This window comes from Nelumbo nucifera, chromosome 3 (assembly GCF_055504915.1).
Source record: "Nelumbo nucifera cultivar China Antique chromosome 3, China Antique-T2T, whole genome shotgun sequence".
Taxonomy (NCBI): domain Eukaryota; kingdom Viridiplantae; phylum Streptophyta; class Magnoliopsida; order Proteales; family Nelumbonaceae; genus Nelumbo; species Nelumbo nucifera.
Window position 1 is genome coordinate 51,058,096 of NC_142651.1, and position 21,841 is coordinate 51,079,936.

The 21,841-nt window shown below is 45.7% G+C and overlaps 1 protein-coding gene across 1 annotated transcript; it reads right to left on the bottom strand.

Annotated features, from left to right (window-relative positions):
* Positions 1 to 13,975: 13,975 nt before the first annotated feature.
* On the bottom strand, positions 13,976 to 14,567 carry LOC104600841 (histone H4). Its single transcript, XM_010263974.2, has one exon. It carries the CDS (start codon positions 14,473 to 14,475, stop codon positions 14,164 to 14,166), a length of 312 nt encoding a protein of 103 aa, XP_010262276.1. The 5' UTR covers positions 14,476 to 14,567; the 3' UTR covers positions 13,976 to 14,163.
* Between the last annotated feature and the right edge of the window lie 7,274 nt (positions 14,568 to 21,841).

Below are 21,841 nucleotides of genomic sequence, written 5' to 3' on the forward strand. Positions count from 1 at the left end.
CTTATCATGTGAAAATTTATAAATTTTAAGTACTAAACTATTTATTGTTTTATTAGTATTTTTGTATAAATTTCTTGTGATTAAAAATCATTTTTTGATACAAATGTGGATTTGATAGATTATTTATGCCATTATTTATAATAATACCAAATTTGAATATATTTTTCTTTTTCTTTAGTTGGAGTTGTTGAACAAAATGTTATTTGTTTTATTTGCAAGTGGATACCAAGGTTCAAAATATCGATACACCTGACACACCGGTATGGGTGTATCAGGCGAATCAATACTCCTTTTTTTTTTTTGCTTTTTTTCTGAAACCAGTTCAGCGGGGCCGGTTTAGGGCTTGTCCACCCATGAACCGGTCAGACCCCCAATACACCCACTATAGGGGCGTATCACAAAGGTCCCAAAACGATACGTATCAGCCGATACATGCCAATACTTTGAACCTTGATGGACACAAATGGTTATAAAAGTCAAGGTTCAAAGTATCGAAAACGCAAGATATATCGATATGGCAATTTTAAGAGGTGTATGTATTAGGGTATGCTTTAGATACATATGGATACAAATGAAAAATAATGATACATATGAGTACACTAATAAACTAAAGTAAAATCTTAGGGATTCAGCCCCCTCCTACTTTGCTAGTACCCTACCCTTTAAACCGGATCCTATATATATATATATATATATATATATTAGAAACAATAGATATAAGTTTTATATAATTATAAATTAATTATTTAAATATAAAAAACCTTACTTCAAGGGTTTATATAAATTGTGAGATATTAGGACACAATTGGTAGTCATTTGAGTTTGATGGAAGAACTAAAATTTATATTTATGTAACTTAGTTTTCATAAATCAATAAAATTTATTTTAATATTTATTAGTATATAAATTTTAGGAAAAAGCAAATGCTAAAAAATGATTGGGAAAAACTGGTAATTTATTAATAGAAGAGGCCAAACCCGTGAGATGGGCTGCTCTATGTACCCCTATGAGAGGGATTGGGCTGAATGTAATTCAGTGTGTGTCTTTGAGTGGCACGGAAACAAAAAAGGATAGGGACTATGTACAATGACGAAAAGATGCAGTGCACCAATATCAAGGGCAACATTTGAAATAGTCGAGCAAACAGACAAATTATTCTCAACTCTTGGCAAAACATCCAAATCGATCACAAATATGTTTTCCTTAGGTGGGCTCTCAATGGCACATTCTACAGTCCACGCAAAGGTCATATCTTCAATTACCGATGATGGCTTAAAATTGGAATTGGTAACTTTGCTCAATTGAGGGTGCAACGACATCATATTTTTCTCCTTATAGTGACTACTTCCTCTAAGAGTTGGTAGAAAACTCGTAGCATGTTTTGATCGAGGCCAAGAGGTCCAACTAGCTGATGACTTGACTCTAAAAGAATGGGCCATTGTCGAGGCTCTAACGGGAGTGATAAGAATGCTAAGATATAAAAAGACATTTCCTTCACCCAAGAAATTGATGGAAGTGTCAAAATTTTCCCTTGAATCGAGTAATAGGTTCTAGGGGCCTTTTATAAAATGCTACATTTGCACAAGGTCCCGGTAAGTGAGAATGTTACCATCAATCAAATCTTGAATTGCAAACTTCAACTGCTAGCAGTGGTCGGTGGTGTGACCAGGTCCTTGAATTGCAAACTTCTCGTGGAGGCTTCCATGTAAGTAGCCGTAAAAATCCACCTTGAACTAAAGCAGGGAGCAATCGAGGATGAGCACATGGCAAAGGGGAAAGTTTTCTTGAGTGATCAGGGTATTGGGAGGTAGATGATATGTTTGTGTTTGTGTGGGTGAGGGATAATATATTTGCTTGAGGGCTGTCCAACCGGTCTGAGAAGATCCTGAATAAACTACCGCTTTGAAACTTTTTGGATAATATGTTTGTGTTTGGCATCAGGTGCTGCAATTTAACTGTCATTTCACGCACCGATATGCATAATCCAAGAAACTTTCTCCTGAGTTTTGTGTCAGACTCAAGGTCTGCTCGATCAGGTGCTAACTCCATACTATAAGAAAATTGGTCTAAGAATACTTCTGAAACACCATTCCAAGTCCTCTTCTTTTCATCTACCAAATTTGCAAACCAAGTTCTAGCACTCCTGGTAAAGCTATTCTAAAACGTCCGAATGAGTAACTTCCCATTTGAGCCATACTGAAACATATCACTGCAAAATATCTTCAGATGGGTTTGTGGGCATCTATTCCAATCATATTTTTCAAGGTCTGGCACTTTGAACTTAACAGGCAACTCTGCATTAGGGTACAAGCACAACTCTCTAAAATCTATCCAAACTTCTTTTAGCTTCTTCAACTCATATTTCATCTACTCTATTTCAATCTTAAGATAAAGACTGGATGGCGATCATATTCAAATTCTTTCCTCCCGAGAGCACAACAACGAGTTGAAGTATGATTGAATTCTCAAAGTTATGAGTGAAAAATATCCTTGACTGATGAGCCTATTTGGTTTCCGTAATTAAAATAAAGGGAGATGACCAATATGATGCTTTTGACATGGGACCAGGTTATGGAACGAAGATGATGCAAAGGCATAGGATGTAAAAGGGAAAAATGATTGGATTCCCATTGCAAGAGCAGATTGAGCAGTATGATCACTTTAAGGGGTTTCAAAAATGGTAGGAATCGAGTAAAAGTTGGGAGTAATTTACAAACATAGCGCAAGTTTGTGATATGGTCACTATCTCACCCAAAACAAATGGGAAAGCATTATAGGGAATATTCTCCTTTTCTTGTCCAGTGGACCCAACCAAACGGACTGTAAGAGATTTCGCCTTCCTAAAATGTATCCTTATCTTAACTATGTGAAACGATATATGATACCTATAATTTAATCCTTAAATAAACCCTAAACCCTAAGATCAACCAAGAATTTAAAACCAAAACCCACCATAACATATCAAGTGGTTGTTGGATCTACTACAATTTATTTTAAAATGTTTTACAATGTCTTCATACAAATCGGAAAACATGGGTGAAAAGCATTTATTGGTGAATAGATGCCACATAACATAAGTTGAATCTTGAAAAAAACACCAATGTGTTTGGGGAACTTTAAAAATAAAAAATAAAAACTTTCAAGCTTCCCTCCAGTAAGAAATGGCACCATTGGCACAAGGCCGATCCAAAATCGGTTGGTTTTATTCGATTCTGATTCAGCTCAGCGGGCAACCGCTAAGTAGATAATTAGATAACAGCATACCACATAGTTTCCGGTAGATGTTCGGCCCCTTTTGATAGTAGTTTTTCCATGAACCACTGTCATCGTACCTGATATAGCGCAATCCGGTCACTCCTAGTTGGCACCCACGTGGCTCCTGAAAGATACCTGAGATGAAGAAGAAGAAGAATCCCTTGGGGGTTTGCCTGTCGGGGACCCTCCGATGGTTAAGTTAGTACTCTGTAAGAGAAGCAAGGAGAAGGTAAAGACTAAGAGTGCTGATAGCGCGTTACCACTATACTCAAGAGATTAGAAGTCTCAAGAAGAAGTCTCTCCTCCGCCCTGAGGGCTTTTATAAGGGCATTCACGTCAGGTCGGGCATAACCGTCACTGGGCTCCTGCCATAGCCGTTACCTGCTAGGGCTGCGCAAGTGGCCGTTGTGACGTACTTCTCGCCCGGGTGAGTGACACGTCTCCAAAGTGGCAGGCATGCCTCCGCCTGCTGAGAGACGTGAACGTAGGCCGTCGAAAGGACAAGGACTGCGCCATTAGTAAGGGACATGGCACAGTCTGATCGGTACGGCCTGCCAGATAGAAGCTTCCTGAGGAGCGCCCATACAACTCATTCACGAGCTACTTTGTAGCGAGCTTGGAACACTCCAGGATTATCCTTAGTAGAATCGGTCCTTGGGATGACTTGTCTGCTTGGGAGCTTAGGCAAGCTAATAACTTCAACTTGCGAGCTAAAGTTGCCTCGGAGTATCTCTTCAAAGGTAGCTCGGGGAACCCGGAGCTCGCGTTGTGGCGAGCTTCTCCTTTTGTGAGCTACAATATAGCGAGCTGCTTTATGGGCCCGTCACTTGGTCGCACCAGGCTACAACGCTGAGCTGTCGCTCGTGATGAGTCAATGTCCATGTGTCACTGTTTCATAGGTTGGGTCAAATCGTCCTCCATCAATTCCCCCCACTCCTCGGGCTGAGAGCGCTGTCTTAGCGCGAGGAGTTCATGAAGCGTGATAGACTAATTTGACCAAAATTCAAACTTGATTGACTACTTATATTAAATGCATTTACGGGAATCAAGAGATTTTCTGACTTTCCTGACTTTTCAGATTCCGAAAACGTGCTGAAGTGGCTCTTAACTCCGAACGCCGTGCGACCGCGATTACCTTAATCGTGGAAGATGTGCCGCCAATCACCTTCAGTTTTCAGAAGGCGTGCGGTCGATGCGCCTATGAGCCGTTGGATCTGCTTTGATATGGGCCGTCAATTTGGAGGAGTGGAGACTATAAATAGGAGGGCCTTCTGGGCCTCATTTTCTCTCACGCTATCTTGCTGTCTTTGGATTCTGAGGTCGCGCGTTCATCTAGTCCACCCGAATTCCTCAGTTTGCTTCGTTCTGTCTCTTCTGGTGAGTCCAATTGCTGTCAACCATGTCTAGGTACCCATACCACACCTACCACCGGGGCGATAACCAAGACGACGATGCTCCCTCGAGCTCGGGGGGAGCCTGGGAGCAGGTCCCGAAGGCTCGGGAGGCCTCTGGTGATGTAGCATCTACTTCTCGGGGGAGGGAGCCTGAAACTTTTGGCCCTTCCTCCCTGACAGCGGAGAGACTCAGATCTCTGATCCGCTATTTTCGCCTCCCTAGGGACCTGGCCTACAACCTCCCTATTGGCAGCTTCCCTTGGGAGCATGGTCCCAATGACATAGTAATCTTCCAGGAACAGCTCAAGGCTGACTTGCATCTCCCCCTGCACCCCTTGATAGTGGAGGTGCTAAATCATTTTAATGTCACCATTGATCAGCTTCATCCCAACACCATTCGAAACATGGTTGGGAATATATCTTTGTGTTACGAGTACTGTCTTCCCTTGAACCTTGACATTTTTGCCTCTATTCTTTGTATAAAAAATGTTGCTCCTGGGGTCCCTCCGGAGAGGCGCTTTTACTACCTCTCTCCCCGCCGCGGCTATAAGCTCTTGTACGAGCTGCCGAATAAGATTCCCACCTGGAAGCGGGATTACTTCATGGTCCGCAACCCCGAGGGGTGGCCCTTCCCAACTTCTTGGAGGGGCACCATCCAGGACCCCGGGGCCGAGCTGAACCCCGAAACTCGGAAAACGATGCTGTCCTGGGCATCGATAGGCTTCCTCTATTCGGACTACTTGGCCGAGGAGAAACTCATGCAGGCCAGCCTGAGCCAGGGTAGGTTGTCTTTTTAGGTCACGTGGTTTTTGTAACAACATCGTGCTCATATTCACAAGTATATATTTCATTCTTATTGAACTAATACTGATGTCTTCTTGGCAGCCATCATGTCTAGTATTGATTCGCATCGCCTTCTCTCAAGCAACCAGAGGCGCCAAGCGAAGAGGACGCGCTCCGACCGGACACCCCCCTCGGGAGGTACTGAGTTCGGGTCTGCCGAGTCGGTTTTATCCTCCCCTCTGCTAGAGATCCCGGCACCCCCATCCGAGGGAACTAGTGGGGTTGGCTTCGGAGGGGACGAGCTCCCTCAGGAAGGGGTGGCTCCCTATAACCCCCTCCAGCCATGCCCTTACCCTCCGTTCCTAGTGGGGAATTAGGAAGGGGTGAACGACTACCTCGTGGCTCGTCAGAGGAGCAGAAGGCGATTAGTAACGACGAGATCGCTCACTGGGGGAATATGGAGCCCGGGGACCTCGTCGCGTTCGCCTCCGCCCACTGCATGGTGGTAAGTGATTCTTTCCCTTTTTCTTCTCTCATTTTGCTTCCTTTCACTGTCCTCTGACCTTCTCTTCTGTTGGCAGGTGAATTCCGCTATCCATGCCATGGCTCTCCAGACGCGCTTCCACCGCGGCGACGCCCTCGACCAGCAAGCTACTAATAAGAAGCTCCAGGGCGAGCTCGACCGGATCCGGGGCGAGCTCCACCACATTCGCTTGGGGAGCGAGTCTCAAGAGCTGCTCGTCCACGACCAGGAGGATCAAATTGCCCGATTTTCTGAAGAGAGCGCGCGTTACAGGGAGGAGTCATCAAGGGTGGTGGCGGAGAGGGAGCTCCTCAAGCAGTAGGTGCGGGACTTGGAATCCACTCTTCTAGACCGGACTCAAAACTTTGATCAGATGGCAGAGGCTAAACGAGAAAAAGCAGTCTGGGATTTTAGAGACTCCCAGGAATACCACGACCTCCAGGTAGAATATGGTTCGAGTTCGTACCACTCTATGTTTAAGCTCTACCGGTGGCTGGTTCGGAAAAAGTTCTCCGGGCTCAACCTCGACGGCATCACTATGAAGGGCCTGTCTCCCGAGACGGCGGACCAAGCGAAGGAAGAGGAGCCTGACTCCCCAGAGGATGAGGATGAGGAGGCGGACCCTTGAGGCGGTGTTTCTCTGGACTTCTGGATGCCATAAACCCGGTCTTTCAAAGGTCTTTCGGTTGGGCGGTTGTGCCCTGTTACTGTCTACTTTCCCGAGCTGTTTAGCTCGGTTATCACATTGTCTTTTCTTTCTCTTTCTGTTCTTTTTGTTTGTTTCTTTTTTGAAATGGTAATGAAAGTTTTCCTTTTTTCCTCCCAATATGATATGCTCCCTCTATCTTTGCTAAGGCGATTTCAGCACCCAAGCAACTAGAGCTACATACCCAAAGTAGGACTCCTCGATAATCGTTATTTTCGAACTATTCCTTGAATTGTTTGAGACATCTCTATAGTGTATGGCAAAGCGAATACCACGCGTGCCCAAACTATATGCTCGTCGATCATTCTCTAGTTCGATCATCGTACTAGAACGAGCTATGTTTGGTGGGGTTTAAGCCCGAGCTGCTTACACCTCACTTAAAGTTCGCCCATGTCATGGAGACGACTAAGTCTTATTGTGCCGAGATCGTGTTAGCTCGGAATTTTGGCCCCTTAGGCTCTGGGAGTGGCTCGTGGCCTACTCAGTTGTTACAGATAATATTGTCTTAAGTTGACAATATTCCATGCCCGAGGTACTTGTTTCACTTCAAGGGTCTCAAGCTCATACGTTCCTTCCCCGAGTACTCGTTTCACTCGGTAAGGTCCTTCTCAGTTAGACCCAAACTTGCCAGCGCCAAGCTCAGGTATCATAACCTTATGAAGAACCAGGTCACCAACGCGGAGGTTCTGCTTCTTGACCTTGGCGTTATAGTACCGAGCTATTCTCTGCTGGTAGGCTGCAATCCTAATGTACGCGAGGTCCCTTACTTCGTCGAGTAGATCAAGGTTGGTACAGAGCTCATCTTCATTCGTTTGATCACTGTATGCTTCTAGTCGCAGCGTAGGGACTTCGATCTTTGTTGGGATAACTACTTCGGTGCCGTATGTGAGGTTGAAGGGTGTTTCTCCCATGGCGGTCTTCTCCGTGGTCTGGTAGGCCCATAGGACGCTGGGTAGCTCATCTGCCCACAACCCTTTAGCTCGGTCCAGTCGTGCCTTCAGTTCGCGGAGGATGGCTCTGTTCGTGACTTCTGCCTGACCATTTGCTTGAGGGTGTGCGACTGAAGTAAAATTTTGTCGGATTCCCATGTCTTGGCACCAGTCTTGAAATTTGATGTCCTCGAACTACTTGCCGTTGTCAGAAATCAATACCCGAGGTAACCCGAAGCGGCACATGATGTTCTTCTAAAAGAAGTTTTGGACGTTCCGGGTTGTGATCGTTACAAGGGGTTCAGCTTCTACCCACTTGGTGAAATAGTCCACTGCTACTACTAAGAACTTCCTCCCACCCGTTACTGGCGGGAATGGCCCGATTAGATCGATGCTTCATTGTGCAAAGGGCCACGGGCTGGTGAGATACTTAAGGTTGGCAGCAGGTTGGTAGTGAATATTGGCATGTCTCTGGCATTTGTCACATTTCCTAACGAGCTCGATGGTGTCTTCTTTCATTGTTGGCCAATAATACCCCTGTCAGAGTGCCTTCTAGGCAAGGGCCCTGCCCCCCAAGTGTCCGCCGCACAATCCCTCATGAGTGTCGCGGAGTACGAGCTCGGCTTCGGTAGGTCGCAAGCAACGCAGGTAGGGGAATGTGTAAGATCTCTAGTATGGCCGTTCGTCTGTCATGACGTATTTGGCTGCCTGGTGCTGCACCCTTCTGGCTGCATTTCGATCTGTAGGGAGGGTCCCGTGTAGCAAGAAGCTCGCAAAAGGGTCAATCTAGCTCGGCTCTGCTTGGACGACGGGAGCGACCTCCTCTGCCCCCCCGAGAATGCTAGGCCAGGGCAAGTCTTCTATGTACACGGTTCTCATGGTGATGTCGCTGGCGCTGGCTAATCTAGACAAGGCGTCAGCGTTCTCTGACCTTGGGATTTGCCTGATAAAGTGTGACTGGAAGTTGAGCAGGGCCTCTCTGACTTTGGATAAGTAGGCGATCATGGTTGGCTCGCGAGCTTCGTACTCGCCGGTGACCTGGTTGACCACGAGCTGGGAGTCGCTGCAGATAACGATGTGCTTGGCTTTTACTTCTCTGGCTAGAGCTAGTCCAGCTATCAACGCCTCGTACTCCGCTTCATTGTTAGATGCCGCGAACTCGAAGCGTAGCGCGTACTCCAGTTTCGTGCCACTTGGGTCGTGCAGAACTATTCCGGCTCCGCTGCCCTGCTGGTTCGAGGAGTCATCTACATGGAGGATCCAGGGCTCCTCATCCCAGCTCGCGCTTGGCCGAACTAGGAGAGATGCCACACTGGCTGCTACCTCACGGGGCTCGGACTCGACCGGCCTAGGAGCTTCGGGCTCACCCAAATTGAGGACCTCGTTCTCAACCGGCCTGCGAATTTCGGAACTGAATGTGCACTCGGCGATGAAATTTGCTAAGGCTTGGGCCTTAATGGCAGTTCGCGGCTTGTACTGGAGGTCGTACTCGCTGAGCTCAATGGCCCACTTCGTCAACTGACTAGAGACCTCAGGCTTAAGTAAGACTTGCCTCAGAGGCTTGTCGGTGAGAACGATAACAGTGTAAGCCTGGAAGTACGGACAGAGCTTTCGAGCTGCAATTACCAGTGCGTATGCTTGCTTTTCTATCTCTATGTATCTCGTCTCTGCTCCCTGCAATACTTTACTAACATAATAGATGGGTCGTTAACCCCGATCTACTTCTTTTATTACTACCGAACTGACCACTTCGTCGCTTGCCGAGAGGTACAGTTATAAAATATCACCGTCCTCGAGCCAGGTTAAGATCGACATACTAGCAAGGTATTTCTTGAGTTCGTCAAATGCGAGCTGACAGTCTTGGGTCTATTCGAAACCTTTGCTCTTGATTGCCTTAAAGAACGGCAGACAGCGATCCGCCGATTTGGACATGAAGCGGCTTAGGGCGGCTATGCGGCCATTCAACCTCGGAACCTCCTTCAACTTCCGATGTGGTCTCATATCTAAGATGGCCTTAATTTTGTCCGGGTTGGCCTCAATGTCGCGCCGGTTAATGATGTATCCTAGGAACTTGCCCGAGGTCACACCGAATACATACTTGTTTGGGTTCAGTCTCATATTAAACTTACGCAAAATTTCAAAAACAGAATGCTAGTCTTGCACTAATTTATGTGAAAATTGAGTTTTGACGACCATGTCGTCTACATAGCATTCTACTTTTTTGCCAATTAGTGGTGCAAACAACTTATTTACAAGTCTTTGAAAGGTTGCCCCTGCGTTTTTCAACCCGAAGAGCATAACCTTGTAACAGTATAGACCGAACTCCGTAATGAAGGCAGTTTTTTTCTTCGTCCACTGGGTCCATCTTGATTTGGTTATAGCCCGAATATTCGTCTAAGAAACTTAGCAACTCGTGCCCTGAGGTCGCGTCCACCAAACGGTCAATTCTGGGGAAAGAGAAACAGTCTTTTGGGCAAGCCCGGTTTAGGTTGGTGTACTCGACGCACATGCACCACTTGTCGTTGGCCTTCTTTACTAGGATGGGGTTGGCTACCCAACTAAGGTAGTAGACTTCTCTTATGAAGTCAACTGCGAGGAGCTTCTCGACCTCCTCGTCGACCGCTTTCCACCGCTCCGGGGCTAGGTTGTGTTTCTTCTATCTAACGGGCCTAACTACATGATCAGTATTCAGCTTGTGAGTTATGAGGTCGGGGTCTATACCGGGCATCTCTGCCGCGGGCCATGCGAAAATATCTAAATTTTGAAGTAAGAAACTTACTAGTTCGGATCGTAGAGGTTCTTGGACGAAAGCGCCGATCTGAAGCGTCCGAGATGGGTCGGCTGCTGAGGTTGGGACTGCGATTGTTTGTTCCGTGGGCGCGCCTCGTTCTTCGCCTTGCTCCGTAGGCCGCTCTAGTTTGAGGTCGTCGGCCACCTTGGTTTTTCCCTTCAGAGTTGTGACATAGCACATGTAGAACTTGAGCTGGTCGCCCCGCGCTACCCCTACACCGAAGTTTGTTGGGAACTTCATAGCCAAATGATAGGTGGAAACCACTGTCCATAGGACATGGGTGATCGGCCGGCTTATTATGGCATTGTATGGGGAGGGGGTCGCGACCACTAGGAAGTCGTGTTTGAATCTGACTACGCAAGGCCATGTGCCAAATTCCACAGGTACTGTTATCTTCCCAAGGGGCCGGACTTCTTCGCTGAAGCCCACCAAAAGAGTGTTCGCAGGCTTCAAGTCGCTTCTCTACAACTGAAACTGGTCGAATGCAGCTTTGAAAAGGATGTCGGCCGAGCTGCCCGAATCAACGAATACGCGCCTAACCTCGAAGTCGTTGATTCTCAACTTTATTACGAGTGCGTCATCGTGGGGGTAGTGTACCCCTCGCGCATCATCTTCTGTGAAGAAAATTGGCTATTCTATCCTCGGCCGCTTTGGAGGATTTTGTTCTTCCTAGGCGGCCTCACGAACTGACGTCCGAACTGCTGCTGAAGTACAACCCGCAACGATCGAACCTCCCACTATCACGTGGATGGTCCCCCGAACCGGCCTCTCTTCCAGAGGCTGCCTCTGTGGCTGTTCGGCCGGCCTGCCGCTGGACTCGGGAGCATCCTTACCGTGCTCCCCTTGCCGACCTACTTTATTATTACTATTACTATTTTGTACAAAGTTCCTTAAATATCTGCGACGGACGAGCTCCTCAATCTCGTCGTGGAGGTTTTTACAATTTTCAATGCTATGACCGTGATCTATGTGAAAACTACAGTATATATTCTTATTTCTCTCATTGAGATTTCCCCTCAAACAGGGTGGCCACTTCACATACGAGGCGTCCTCGATCGCCATCAGGATTTTGGCCCGCTTCGCATTCAATGGGGTGTAATCCGTTCGGTCCGCTACAGGAGCTCGGAACGACTGACTTGGCTTTGCCCCCGAGCTGCATCGTTTTTCTTTCGGTTGTTCCCTTGGCTGAAAGGCTCTCCTTCCCTCTTCCTCTTTTCAGGCACGCCCTCGCCCTTTTGGTTGATCTCTTCGATGGCTATGAACCTGTCCGCGAGTTTAAGAAATTCGGTTATGGTCACTGGTTGGTAACGACCATGTGCCATTTGAACTCTTTATGCGTCACGCCTTCCTTGGCTGCTGCAAGGTGCATGGCGGGGTCCAGGCGCGGTATCTGCATGCATGCATTGTTGAACCGCTTGATATAGCCCCGGATGGACTCTCTCTCTCTGCACTGTTGAGGAGGCTTTCTTCAATCCACGAGCACTGCTTGCTGGTAATGAAGTGGGACGTGAAGGCTTGCGCGAACTGCACCCAACTTCTTATTGATCCAGGCGCCAGGTTCTGATACCATGTGCGGGCTGCTCCCTTGAAAGTGGTGGAGAAGGCCACGCACATGCACGACTCACTGGCTCTTGCCAGGTGCATCTGCGACTGGAAGGCATCTACATGATCATTTGGGTCGAATGACCCGTCGTATTTGTCAAGAGGGGGGAGCTTGAAGTCTTTAGGCATTGGGACTGTCAGGAGCTCGGGAGATAGATGTATTGAACTGAAAGGAGGGGAGCCTTGACTTCGGCCGAACTTACCTCTTCTTTGCCTCCGGGCTCAGGCAAATCGCGAGTGGCAGATCGGCGAGCTCGGCGGCGACGTCTCTGCTTCTTGGCGGGCTCGGAGCTTGTGCTGCTCACCTTTGTGTTGTCAGGGATGGCGTGTGCAGGAAGTCGCTCAGCCGCCGGTGATAACTGCAAACAGAGGGATCCAGCTTGGAACCTGCGACCAGAATCTCAAATCAATTCTAGGAACGGGGTATCAGGCTTGGAGGGCTGAGGCGACGTGGACTTGACGAGCTGGGGTCCTTCCGACCTGACTGCCCATGGCGAGGCCGGAGTGGCCGGCCTTTCTTGTCTGCCGCAGGAGGAGGCATGGCTCCTTGGAGGGTTCTGGGGGGCCTCTCCTTGGCGAGACCTAACTCGCTGCGAGACTGGGTGTCGAGGAGGGAGCTGCGATTGTTGAAGTTGAGGTTAAGGCAGTTGGGAAAATTGTTGCTGATACTGATATTGGAAGACCTGGTGTAGCATATGTTGTTGATAGAACTGAAACTGTTGGAACTGCTACATTTGAGCATGCATGGCCCGCATGCACTGCATCAAGTCTTCCAGTTGGTTCGGGCTGGCCGCCGAAGGCACAACCGAGGGTTCAATGAAGGTTGCTCCGACTGTAGTAAGGAGCAGTGCGACGACGGGTGCCCCTGTAATAGGCACGTTCAAACTAAGAATCCCGTCCGCTGAGAAGGGGACGGTGAACTGTTTGATGCAGACAATAGGAAACTGGGGCTGTTCCCTAGAGTTATCAATCTCCGTGTTTCGTCCGATGTTGATAGAGAAAACCATGAGTGTTGAGTTTTTGAAAGGTAAAGAGACGTAAAAGTTTAGAGAAAGGCTTTTTGAAGCATTTTCCATAAATGATGCCAAATGATTTAACGCAATCCGATCACTCGTAACTGACACCCAAATGGCTCTTGAAAGATACCTGAGATGAAGAAGAATCCTTTAGGTGTTTGTCCGACAGGGACCCTCCGATAGTTAAATTAATACTTTGTAGGAGAAACAAGAAAAAGGTAATAAGAGTGCTCAGCCCTGGAGGCTTTTATAAGGGCATTCACGTACTGGGCTTTTGCCACAACCATTACCTACCAAGGTTGCAAACGTGGCCGTTGTGACATACTTAAAGTGTGTGGCACAATAAAGGGTGTGGACGCAGGACATGGACTACAATAAAGTGTGTGGCACAATCCGATCGATACGACCTGCTAGATAAAAGCTTCCTAAGGAGCACCCATACAACTCATTCATGAGCTTGGAACACTCCAACATTATCGTTAGTAAAATTGGTCATGGGGATGCTTGGGAGCTCAAGCTAAAGTTGCTTCGAAGTATCTTTTATGAGTCGGTACCTACCTAACCATAAGCTGAAAGATTGGCTATCGTAAACAAAGACGGTTACAGGCTGGAGGGAGATTTAAGATGGAGAAAATTCAGGCTTAGAAGCGAAACAAGTGATTGAAATTTAAGACAATCGAAGTATTTAGACATAATTTTATATTTACATTAAACATGAAATTGCTCGCGAAGAATTGAATAGCTCATTGGTAGAATTTCAGGGGTCAAATGCTTCTGCAATTTCGCTAATGATGATAAATTAGAGAAATAAAAACGTAATACTAGATTTTAGATCTCATCAGCAAGCAATGACCTTAGAATTTGACAGCCCTAAATCCCGGCATAACCTCTGATTACTCTTCATGAAAGAAGAAAACCGAAAAAAAAAGGAAATCAGGACAGAAGGTAAAAATCAAGATAAATGAACATTGGAATATTTTGAAATCTTAACCAATTCTTATCATTCAATACCTCATTGATTCTTTTCCATCAATAGCTCAGAAAAGATACATAACCCCATCAATGTAAAGAGAACAAAGAAGAGAATACATCACATATCATCTATATTAACAGATGCCCATAAGAGAAAAACAAAAAATGCAAAAGATAAAATAGGCCGAAACCCTAACCACCGAACCCATAGAGAGTCCTGCCCTGTCTCTTGAGAGCATAGACGACGTCCATAGCGGTGACGGTCTTCCGGCGAGCGTGCTCAGTGTAGGTAACGGCATCACGAATGACGTTTTCAAGAAATATCTTGAGAACCCCACGAGTCTCCTCGTAGATGAGACCACTAATACGCTTGACACCACCACGTCTAGCCAAGCGACGAATGGCAGGCTTGGTGATACCTTGGATGTTATCCCTCAACACCTTACGATGCCTCTTCGCTCCTCCCTTTCCCAATCCCTTACCACCCTTCCCTCTTCCTGACATTTTCCCCCTCCCTCTGCAACTCTTCTCCCTCACGCGAGCTTTTATTTTCCCTCTTTCTCTGCTTCTGTGTCTACTCGCTTCGCTTTGGTTTGCGAAGCTTTGACCGGCCGGTCCTTTTATAGCTTTGTCCAGTTAAGCGAACGAGTTTACGCCGTAGGATTGGACAGCGATCCGTGAAGTTGCTTTAGGGAGAGGTCTAGTCCGTCAGATCATAAAAGCTGAAACTTTATTGGTTGAATAGACAAAGCGAGGATCGGCGCTTTGTTCTCTTCTCCCGCTCTCTTTTGGATTTTGGAATTTCCGATTTTGCCGAGCGGGTTAAAAACTTCACTTATGACTGTAATACCGCCTTTGTTTTCTTCTTCCACTCGATTTGTGACACGTGCAAAAAACAAGGGTGTTATGGTCAAGATCTAGATTGCATAGCTTCGTTTAATACACATAATGACTAATTGACTACGATGTCCTCGTTAGATGCTACATGATGCAACTTGATTGGTCCTAATCAATAGCACTATAATCAGGTCGAATTCGATTTGGATCAAGTCATATCCAAATCCGATCTGACTATCAAAGCCAAAGCTAAGGGGATGTCAAAAAACCAGAAAATAAGGGGACCAAAATCAGTTCCTATTTTAGTTCAAATCCCTTTCATGATGTTCAAAATTTTAAAGAAAATTTAGAAATTGAAAAAATAACATTGGATTTATTTAATTATATATGGATAGAATGTAACAAAAATTTATATTTATATATAATCTATGTATAGGTGCATAAAATTTATGGAGAAGTATGGATTTACCCAATGCAGATTTCTGATTTATATTATAGAGTTATAAACATTCAAAAGGACCACAATCCACATTCTATGCACCAATGTCCACTTTGAAATGGCATTAATTCCAAGTTGGCACCTACCACCTACCCCGATAATACTTTAAGTCTACAAATTCTGACCTTGGCTTGATCAGTCATTTTCCCTAGAATTTATACATGCTCTTTTTTTTTATAAAAGAGGGTAAACTCTACCTCCCATCCAATCCGATTATTAAATGGCAGATTAAGTTTCTTTACTCTTTAGATTCTCTTGCATCATGGATTAAGGTATATCATCTTGATAAATCCCCCCTTTGTTGTTTAAGTTGCTTCCAAGAAACTATTCACTCTTAGGGGGTGTTCTTTTTCTGGATTTTGAGAGGGGGGAAAATTGGTTGATGGGATTTTGATTCCCTTTGATAAAAAATCCTATGTTCTATTTTCAATTTTATGGTGGACCATAAAAAGTTTTTCTTCTTGGGATACCTATTTCCTAGGTGGGTAAATATCTTTTCCACCTAGGGGAAAGTTGCCAACACTTGAATGGGACAAGCATGCCCCTTGTAATAATGGACTTTATGATTAAAATGGTCATTGTCTTATTTGCATGGGAAATAAAAAAAGATGGGTAAATGCACTTACCCAAATAAGTGTTTCCCATGAAAGACTTACTTGAATAAATAACTTAACGAAAAGTGAACATGGTCTTCAATTATCTAACAATTATCTAAAACATTCCTTACTGTTATTAACCATCGTGTTCTATAAACATGTAACATCATGTGATTAATATATTGTTAAAAGTTATTAAATTATTCTTTTAAAATTTTTCCAAGTTGTTGTTGCTCAGCCCACACATGAACGGGATTCCATGATGTGGCAACAACTTGGAAAAGATGTGGCAACGAGATGCTAGAGGTGGCAACATCGGCGATGGTTGTGGCATTGCCATCTGTGGAGTTATGTGAAAAGGGGACAAAGTGTGCACTGTGTAAAGAGATGGGAGGAGGAAAAGACGTGTGTGAGCTGCCTTGTTGTGACGATTCAACATAGGCTTAGCCTTGCCTACGCTTGGCAGGCTTACGTTAGGGACATCACCATCATTTTCGCCTGTAAGATTTTTGGGAGAACTGATGTCATCTTCAGGCAGACCACCAAAAGCTTAACGTACTCTTTGAGGAGGGGTGGTCGACCTCCTTGGGTGCCTAACCTTGGAACTCCTAGACCATCAACCCCTTGCGGGGCGGCCCTGGTTAACGGCTAGCATGGCTGCCAAGGTTCCTCATGGGTGCACACTTGCTCATGGGAACAGTGTTGGACCGGCACTGCGCTACCGACTCTCAAGGGAGGCTTGGCATGCGGGCCTGGCTCAAGCATGACCCTTCACCTCGCCAACCCCTTACCCAAGCTGATTGAGCTATCCCGTTGCCCCTAGCGCACGGGTGTGTTTCGGCCCAAGCGGTTTCCTATCATCATGGCACACAGGTGCCTGTCATCATCGACATACAGAAGACCCTTCACATCGGTGCCAAATCACCTCATCGGCGCATGGTCGCCTTGCATTATGGTTGTCCCCCTTTAGCACGTAAGTGGCGCCTCCCATGGACCGGTCTGCGCCAGGAGAGTGCCCCGACCATTGGACTTGAGGTCATGATCCAGTGCTATTGACGTTGGTGAAGCCATCCCATCGGGCAACTCCTAGCCTCTAAGCGTACAAAGGCTTGTCCTGGCCTATCATGGCCTGGACACCGCACGGGTTTCTTCCGCTGTAGAACTACCCCCGTGACAGTTGGTATCAGAGCGAGCTAGCCAGTTGCAGCCGCAGCTGGTTTTCAGCAGATTAGCCCAGAGCCAGTTGAAGCGATCATTACGACAAGCAGCATTTTGTGGGGTGCAGTCCCTAGGCACTTCCACCCAGGATCGAGCAGATTTCATATCAGGCCTGGCAAGAGGCCATTCATTGTTCGTGTCCCCATTCCAATGACATTAAAATAGCTTCCCTTGCGGGGGCAGACGCATTGGTTGTTGTCCTCATGCGGGGGCAAACGCGTGAGCTTGATAGGAATATGGGTACACTGCCCGAGCAGATTGCTTATCAGGCCTAGCAAGAGGCCATTCATTGTTCGCGTTCCCATTCCAATGACCCTAAAACAGCTTCCCTTGCGGGTGCAGACGCATTGGGTGTTCTCCTCATGTGGGGGCAGACGCGTGAGCCTTGTTAGGAATGTGGTTACGCTAGCCGTTGGAGCATGGCGGCCCTACATAGGCAAAGTATCATGTGGACATGCTCAGTTTTCAGGTTGATCACTTGCAGTAGCAGAAGCTTATCACAAGGCGAGTGCATGTTCGGCAACTCATGGGTAAAAGTTGCCACCACTCGCAGAGATTGCGGTCAAGTCTCCTTGAGGCAGCAACAGTGGGGCCCCCTTGGAACGAACATGTAGCCCGAACCAGCGAGATGAAGCGTAGTTTCGAGGGCCGTGAGAGTATAAGCCATGACTAGGTTTGAGTAACCCTCACAGGGCGAGGTGAAGACCGCAGGCCAGCCTGGTGAAAGGGTACACCCAACATCCATTGCCAACAACAGGAGTAGACCTATCAGCGTGTTCGGTAGCATCACTAAAAAGCTACCAAGAAGACGGTTGAGCCTTGAGGTAAGATGATACATGGGGCGGACCTCCGCGAAGCACCACACACATTTCTTCGAGGGCCCTTCTTTCACAGTTCAACGACATAGCCATTGCGCGGTTTGAGTAACCTCGACACTGGGGGTGAAGTCTAGGCAGGCCGGAATGGTGAAATGGTTCCGCCCCATAAATGGACACCAACATAGGCAAGACCCGGGTTGACTAGGTGAGCCCTGGAACTGGTGGAGAAGTGGATGGCGCGGGACACAGACGCCCATTCACAAGAAGACCATTGTCGAGGACGACAATGGATTGAGTGGGGGAGCCTGTGACAGTTCAACACAGGCTTAGCCTTGCCTACGCTTGGCAGGCTTACGTTAGGGACATCACCATCATTTTCGCCTGTAAGATTTTTGGGAGAATTGATGTCTCTTTCAGGCAGACCACCAAAAGCTTAACGTACTCTTTGAGGAGGGGTGGTCGACCTCCTTGGGTGCCTAACCTTGGCACTCCTAGACCATCATCCCCTTGCGGGGCAGCCCTGGTTAACGACTAGCATGGCTACTAGAGTTCCTCATGGGCGCTCACTTGCTCATGGGGATAGTGTTGGACCAGCACTGCGCTACCGACTCTAAAGGGAGGCTTGGCATGCGGGTCTGACTCAAGCATGACTCTTCACCTCGCCGGCCTTTGCCCAAGCTGATTGAGCTATCACATTGCCCCTAGCGCATGGGTGTGTTTCGGCCCAAGCGGTTGCCTATCATCATGGCACACAGGTGCCTGTCATCATCGACATACAGGAGACCCTTCACATCGGTGCCAAGTCACCTCATCGGCGCATGGTCGCCTTGCATTATGGTTGTCCCCCTTTAGCACATAAGCGATGCCTCCCATGGACCGGTCTGAGCCAGGAGAGTGCCCCGGCCATTGGACTTGAGATCATGATCCAGTGCTACTGACGTTGGTGGAGCCATCCCATCGGGCAACTCCTAGCCTCTAAGCGTACAAAGGCTTGTCCTGGCCTACCTTGGCCTGGACGCCGCACGGGTTTCTTCCGCTGTAGAACTACCCCCGTGACATTGTGGTCAGTGGTCACATGTTTCACCGGATGTGTACACTGCCATAGCTTGCCAAGAGGAATACTTAACCTTGTTGTAGACTCCGACTTCCGACCGATGATGTGATGGAAAGATTGAGAAACTCTAGGGTGTGCTTGTCAAAATAGGTCGTAACCCAAGGAATTCTTGTGGAAATTGATTTTAGGGATTATTGGGCTGCAATTCCCCTCAGGAATTTTTTTTTCAGCCCCCACCTAGTTGTGGTGGAGTATTCATCGAATACCCCCAATATCTGCCGTATTGAGGGGGGCACTAAATTGCTCCAGAGCAGCACTCTATCTCCCTGTGCCCTTTATTTAGATGAGTTCATCCAAGAAGGGCATAGACACAAGTGTTTCTCTCGGTTCTTCAATCTGGAGATGAGAGTTACTTTATTGGGCTTGATGAGCCATAAGAAATCCAATAACTTTTTCCAATTTTTTATCATGACAGGCTTGAAGTATTCATCGAATGCCTTTTGCTTTTGCAGACTCACAAATCACAACCCTATCATTTCATTCAAAATGCATATGTCCTAAGTATTTCCCTCCATCATAGTCACATTTTCAACAACCATTTCCATGAAATTGGTCTTATGGACAGCTGAGAGCGCTTTGGGATTCATTAGGGTGCAACCCATAAAATTCATGTGTAATCAGTTCACATCCAAAAAAAGCAGAGCTGTTTTTCTTACTTGATTTGTGACTGGATGTCTTTGCTGCTTTGAGATATCAAAAGTGTTTGGCTGAAATGGTATCGTGTTGACCCACCGGTGGTTGAGGAGTTTCCAGATATGCACATTATGTACTTGCTGTGGAGGGCCTAGGCCCTAGAGGACTCTGTTTGTCCTCTCCTTGCTGATACTCCAACTGCAACATACCTAACAGAAGGCCCTTTGGGTTTTGCTCCTTCACACCCACAACAAGGAAAACCCACTTCTAAAACCCTACTGTATGATGCATCTCCCTCTAGAGTCGAACAATAATCTAAAGCAAAAAAGAAAGAAAAAACAGGATTTATGTGTTGAAAGTAATGATTGAGAGAGAAAGGCTGGAAGGGTTTAGGAGGCTTTTTTATCTTCTTACAGAACAATGGAGAGATGAATTGACTGAAAGAAAAAAAGGAGGATGCTAGACCTCTGAAACAATAGGATGTGAATTGTGGAGATACAAGAGTTTAAATTTTTCATCAGTTGGGTTTTGTTTTGAAATTTTGAGAAATAGTGGAGGGTAAATTTGCTATTTTATTTTTTTATTAGTGGAGGGTAAATTTAAAGGTATTTTAAGAAATTTACCCTTTTTTATTTTGTTTACTATATTCCCACGGTCCCTCATTTTCCCCAATTGTTGGGATTCTCTCTTGGTTAGGTTGTATTTTCTTACGTTGGAGTGGTAGGATCTTTCATCAATTAAAAATAAAATGATAATGTTGTTACTGTTCATGAAATTATTTTTTTTTTATGAAACAATGTAAAAATGGAAGCTGGCATCTTGTTATTAAAGTGGATATGATGAAAGCCCGTGATAGGATTGAATGGAATTATTTTATTTTGGTCATAAAGGCCTTAGGTATTTTATATGAGTGGTTTGATTTTTTTTTGTACTTTATATTGTTTATTTTTTATTCTTGTGAATGGTTCCCCTAAGGGATTTTTTTTATTGCTTTTTAGGCAAGGTGATTCATTATCTCCCTATTTGTTTATTTTAGCCTTTGAGAGTTTTTGTATAATACTTGTTAAAGTTGAAGATTTAAGTTTGACTCATGAGGTTGAAATAAGGAATGCTCCCTTTCTTCTCATTTTTTTACTAATGATGTGTTTTTGTTATTAGAGCATTTAGAAAAGAGGTTTCTAATTTGTTGGACATTTTAAATAAATTTCAAGAAATGTCTCGTTAGTTAATGAACTTTAAGAATCTAGTATTTACTAGGGGTGCAAATTGGATGGGCCCAACCTGAGCCTGATCCGGCTCAATTGAAGCTTTTTTTATAAGTTGGGATTGAGTTTTTGAACTTTAAACTGGTCTTGGGCCAGAAACTCAAATCTAACATAAACTTAGGTTGGGCTTGGATTAAGGTATCAAGTAGCCCAACCCAACCCAATCCAATTTGAGATTGCCCAACATTTTATGATATGCATATCTACATATTATCAATCTATTACTACTTGGAAATTGGGCTATAATGTTAAACACACCGAAGCCCAAACCTAGCTCAAGATATTGGGTTAAGATTAGGTTGGGCCTAGGTTGGAAAGAGAAAAATATTGGTAATTTTCAATAATTAATAATTACTTACTAATAAATAACAAAAATAGAATAGCAATAATTATGGATAATTTACTAACCTAGGCCCAAGTTTATCATTCCAACCTTAGCTCGAATTTACCAACCTAGACCCAACTTGAGCTTAACCCAGCATCTTAGGCTAGGCTTGGGGTTAGGCATGTTGAGCTTTGTAGCCCAATTTCCAAGCAGAATATGTTGATAATATGTAGATATGCATATCATAAAATGTTAGGTAGGCTCAAATTGGGTTAGATCAAACTTAGGCTACCCAAGCCCAAGCTTAACATGAATTTAAGTTAGGTCTGAATTTTTTTGCTGAGCTAGCTTGAAGTTTGAAAACTCAAGCCCAACTTGTGCAAAAGTTTTGGTTAAGTTGGGTTGGGCTCAAGTTGGGTCCATCTAAGCTACACCCTTAAATCCCTTTACTTTAAAATCTCTTTTGACAAAGCCCTTTTATAGCACGGGTTCCCACTAGTTTACTAATATTTTTGTGTTGGTTTCTACTATTTCGTGGGCATGGTAATTTTCATACTTTTGTGCC

Coding starts and splice junctions, on each gene's coding strand:
- LOC104600841 (XM_010263974.2), bottom strand. CDS start 14,475: ATGTCAGGAAGAGGGAAGGGTGGTAAGGGATTGGGAAAGGGAGGAGCG.